Raw genomic sequence first — 5,397 nt, 5'->3', positions numbered from 1 at the left:
CATTATGTATTATTTTTTTATGTTATTCATAACACTAATATATGATAATACATAACTAAAAAGAATCATTTTATAAATATAATTATTCATAATTATTATTAATAATATGCTTTAAGAAATTATAACATTAATTGTATTTTTTTAAATTAAATTAAAAGTTTAAATCATTAAAAGTTATTAGTTTTACTTTATTCTTTATTATATATTAACTTTTTTATTTATATATTTACAATACTACTTTATTATTTTAAAAGCTAAAATAAGGTGGAGGGAATGGTGTTTGCTGTGCATAACCAGTCTCGAAAGTGATGCTGTCCTCACTTTTAGCCCATATAGCTAAGTAAACATTATTTTGTACACTGTTTTTCCTTGCATACTGCATACTTGTTTCTCATACTATTTTAGTATGAAATATACACACTCTAAATTATTTAAGCATTTCATTCTAAATATATATCCAGAGGCCTGATTACCTCTGATTGGTCCGTTTGTCTGTCCGTCAAGGCGCTGAAGGAGAGCTTCATCAAAGCGATTGGCACAGGGTTGGGCTTCGACCTGCAGAGGGTGGAGTTTCACATCTCGCCCAATCAGATGCGAGAGGGGCAGGTGTACCGGCAGACGCGAATGTACCTGGATGATGAAGAAGAGGACTGGACGTTTGAGGTGTGCGTTCACAATATGCAAGCATTATTAACTAGTCATTCAGCAAATGGATTCATCCTTTCAGTCCATGAGAGGACACATATGACCTGTTTGGGTGTGAAACCCAGATACAGTGGATGTGAGGCTAAAGATGTGTGTGCGAATGTGTGCGTTTCTCATGGTCTCAGTGTGGAGCCCTGCAGTGCTGCTTCATCTCTGTGTCTGTCAGAGCGTGTGAACGTGACACAGATCACAGGCGCCTTCTTGCTTCCTAGATAGAGCTCACATTCTTCATTCCTCTGGACTTTTAAGGAAAAAAGTTAGAGTTATTCAGTAGCAGGGGAAAAGAACAGATTTCTGAGAAAAAGTCAGAATTGTGAGTTGCAAAGTCCAAACTCTGAGTTTATATGTGAAAAAAAGGATCGATATTTAAAAAATTCACAATTACCTTTTTTATTCCTTAACCGAAACAGGCTTCCCTTATATGTATAGGCATATATTTAAAATATATATTTACATATTTATATTTAAATGTAACATTTTTTTCCAATTTAATACTAATTAGTTAATACCATAAATTGTAATAATTTCATTATATAATTGGAAACCTGTTTCCACCACAGAATAAAAAATAAAATCTATATTTATTTTTTGAATATATAATCTAAAATTTATACATGATAGCCCTATACAATGGTTATTTGTTCAATAAATGTTATTTTTTTTAATTTAGTATTATTATTATTATTATTAATATTTTTTTACAAAAATTACTTGTTTTGGCTTGATGTTAAGCAAATTGATGATGTTCAATAAATTATTATATTAATTAACAATTTTTAGAATTTCTTTTTATTATTATTTTTTTTTAAAGAAAAATTGTTTGGCTTAACGTGAAGCATACTGGTGATGTTTAATGTTCACTAAATTATTACATTAATTAATAGTCATTTTTAGAATTTCTTTTTATTATTAATATTGTTTTTACCTTTTTTTTTAAATAAACTTATTTTTGTGTTTGGCTTGACATGAAGCATATTGATGTTTGATGTTCAGTAAATTATTACATTAATTAACAGTTAAATTTTTTAATTATTATTATTATTATTTTTTTTTTTTTTTTTTTGAAAACTTTTTACACTCTTTTAGGAAAAATATTTTGTTTTTGTCTTGATGTGAAGCATACTGGTGATGCTTAATGTTTAAAAAATTATGACAAATTAATAGTCATTTTTAGATTTTTTTATTATTATTATTATTATTAATTTAAGAAAAAGTTTTACCCTTTTTTTATATTTAAAAATACTTTTGTTTGTGGCTTGATGTGAAGCATACTGGTGAAAAAAAAAATCCTTTATTCTACTCTTTTCCCTTTCTAGCTGTACTTATCTGAACAATGCCTGTTATATGGTATTACAAGCACTTACTAAGCCATTTTGCCTCTTTAGGACAAATCGCTTGATGTATTCCCCATCTGTAAGTCGCTTTGGATAAAAGCGTCTGCTAAATGAATAAATGTAATGTTCAAAAAATTATGACATTAATTAATAGTAATTTTTAGAATTTCTTTTTATTATTAGTAATTTAAAAAATGTTTACTTTTTTTATAAACAGAATTATTTTTGTTTTTGACTTGATGTGAAGAATATTGCTAATGTTCAATAAATTATTATATTTATTATTAATAGTAATTTTTGAATTTATTTGTATTATTAATAATTTTTGTTAAAGAAAAGATTTACCCTTTTTTAGATTTTTTTTTTTTTTTTTGGACTTGATGTGAAGAATATTGGTGATGTTTAATGGTCAATAAAATGCTATATTAATAGTAATTTTTAGAATTTTTTTTAAATATATTTTTATAATAAATTTATTGTATTATTTTATTAAAAATATTAATAAATAATATAATATTATTTTTATAATATAATATTTTTTATATTATTATTATTACTATTATTATTACATATTTTTAAAATAATAATATATCGCCTAGCCCTGATACATGATAGCCCTATACATTTATTTTTATAAAATGTACTCATAATTAACTTTTTCCTGTTTTTCAGGAGAGCTTATTGGACAAAGACCATCACGTCGCTGTGGCTCTGGGAAAACCAGATATCAGCACGTTTGAAGTGAGTTGGACGATTTTCACATGATTTTAGGGGTCAACACAGTTCATGACATCATACTTACTTGTTTCATAGGAGGACGGAAGGACCATTTGTGAAGCTCCGCCCCTTTCGTTCACACTGTTGAGTTTCAGTGATCTGGTGTCTAAAGCCACGCCCCTTCTAGAGGAAGACCCCGCCTACTGGGACAGATTTCAGAACAAAAAGGAAGCGCCTTCAAGACAAAGTGAACAGCAGTGAATAAATTACGTTTATATACAACTACTTCGTTCTTTTGGGCTCGTTCCTGTTTTGAAGTATCTTTTGAACTTCCAACTCTAAAAAAAAATTACTGTTTTGAAGATTTACACAGGATGTTCATAAAAGTAAACTTGAACTATCTTTGAGACATGGATTTCATCAAACTGATTCATTACGGCAGACAAGCCAACTATTGATGTTTATGCAGCTGTTTTCCCTCCAAAATGATGTCACTTCCTGGAGGATGATGTCATCACGGAACGGTTTTAGTTTGTTAATGAGATACAAACTTTAAAGTTTTATTCGATCCGTTTTACAGTATGAAACCATGAAAATGTACTGCACAGGAATGACCCGTTTATGTAAGAGATGAGTTTATTTTCCCAACCTACACCTCCTAAAGTCTCTCTCTCGCTCTCTCTCGTTCCCTCCATCTGCCACCGTCTATTTTTACCAGCAGTCATTCAGCAGGCCATTAGCTCTGTGTGTTTGGAAGGTCCTGCTTTTAACAAATCTCTGCCGTTCGGACGCAGGTATGCGTTTCCGCTCCTGTTGTTTTCGCTCTTGCGCCGTTATTTCATTTGCGCGGTAAAGTCCCTCCCCTCGCGCTGATCGACAGGAGCTGCAGCCACACGGCTCGTGAGTTACTGAGTCTGTCCAAACTCGTACAGTAGAGTTTAAAAGAGCAAAGTCAATTACAGATCGGTCAAGGATGAACTCATCGAAATCGCAGATGGGATCCGGTTTAGATTAAACTCTGTACCTAGATGTAATTAGATTTTTTCGAAAGTAGGAAAAGCGAGACCAAACAGATTGTTGAGCGATGTACATTTCAAATTGAAATTTTAATATAAATGAGATTTCATAATGTAATTTAATAATGCACCATCCAATTAAAGTCTTTTGGCTGCACATGATTTGCATTTTCTTGAAGATATTTATGAACCAGACAGAATATATATATATATATATATATATATATATATATATTTTTTTTTTTTTTTTTTTTTTAAGAATTTTTTTTTTCTACCATTTTTTTAGAAGTAGAAATACTTCTAATATTCAACAAATTACATCAATTAATAGTAATTATTATAATTAATTTTTATTATTATTAATTATATTTTAAGAAAAATGTTTATTTTACTTTTTTAGAAATAGAAATCTTTTTTTTTTTTTTGACATGAAGCATATTGGCAATGTTCTATGTCCAAAAATTACTGTATTAATTAGTATTTTTTTTTTAATTTATTTAATATTAACTATATTTTAAGAAAAACGTTTTTACAATTTTTTTTTTAGAAGTAGAAATACCCTTTTTGGTTTGATGTGAAGCTTATTGGTGATGTTTAATATTTAACAAATTTTTACATTAATTAATAGTAATTCTTAGAATTTATTTTTATTATTAATAATTATTTTTTAAGAAAAAAAATGTTCAGTTTTTTTAGAAATATATATATATTTTTTTTTTTTTTGCCGTGAGGCATATTGCAATGTTCCACAGATTATTGTATTAATTAATAGTAATTTTTTAGAATTTCTGTTATTAATTCTATTTTAAGAAAAATGTTTTTACCATTTTTTTTTTAGAAGTAGAATACTTTTTTGGCTTGACGTGAAGCATATTGGTGATGTTTAATATTTAACAAATTTTTACATTACTTAATAGGAATTCTTAGAATTTATTTTTATTATAAATAATTCTATTTTAAGAAAACTGTATATTATACATTTTTTTAGATACAGAAATATCTGTTTTTTTGTTGTTTTGTTTTGTTTTTTTTTTTACTTACATGAAGCATATTGGCAGTGTTCCACGGATTATTGTATTAATGAGTAGTAATTTTTAGAATTTCTTTATTATTAATTATATTTTAAGAAAAATGTTTTGACCATTTTTTTTAGAAGTAGAAAAATGTTTTTGGCTTGATGTGAAGCATATTGGTGATGTTTAATAATAATAGGAATTCTTAGATTTTTTTTTTTTTTACTAATAAATATATTTTAAGGGAAAAAAAAAACTATTTTACCTTTTTTTTTAGAAATAAAAAATCTTTTTTTTTTTTTTTACCTGACATGAAGCATATTAGCAATGTTCCGCGGATTATTGTATTAATTAATAGTAATTTTTAGAATTTCTTCATTATTAATTATATTTTAAGAAATATGTTTTTTTACTTGATGTGAAGCATATTGACAATGTTCCACAGATTACTGTATTATTTAGTAGTAATTTGTAGAATTTATTTTAATTATTAATAATTATATTTTTATTTTTTTAGAAAGCAGAATTTTTTTTTTTTTTTTTTTTTTTTTGGCTTGTTTTTTTTATATGAAGCATATTGGTAATGTTTAATGTTCAATAAATTAATTAATA

General features: G+C 26.9%; 1 protein-coding gene across 2 annotated transcripts in view; it reads left to right on the top strand.

Annotated features, from left to right (window-relative positions):
- Nucleotides 1-3,960, top strand: part of aasdhppt (aminoadipate-semialdehyde dehydrogenase-phosphopantetheinyl transferase) — a 9,398-nt gene extending 5,438 nt beyond the window's left edge. For both annotated transcript variants that reach the window (XM_051130257.1, XM_051130256.1), the window contains exons 5-7: nucleotides 505-663; nucleotides 2,712-2,780; nucleotides 2,853-3,960. In XM_051130257.1, coding sequence (XP_050986214.1) covers nucleotides 505-663; nucleotides 2,712-2,780; nucleotides 2,853-3,017 — 393 coding nt within the window. In that variant the 3' untranslated portion in view covers nucleotides 3,018-3,960. The remainder of the gene's footprint in view (nucleotides 1-504; nucleotides 664-2,711; nucleotides 2,781-2,852) is intronic.
- Nucleotides 3,961-5,397: the final 1,437 nt, after the last annotated feature.

Source organism: Labeo rohita, chromosome 15, assembly GCF_022985175.1.
Source record: "Labeo rohita strain BAU-BD-2019 chromosome 15, IGBB_LRoh.1.0, whole genome shotgun sequence".
In the NCBI taxonomy this organism is placed as follows: Eukaryota; Metazoa; Chordata; class Actinopteri; order Cypriniformes; family Cyprinidae; genus Labeo; species Labeo rohita.
Note: the sequence above shows the minus strand (reverse complement) of the source record. Positions and strands in the feature narration are given on the sequence as shown.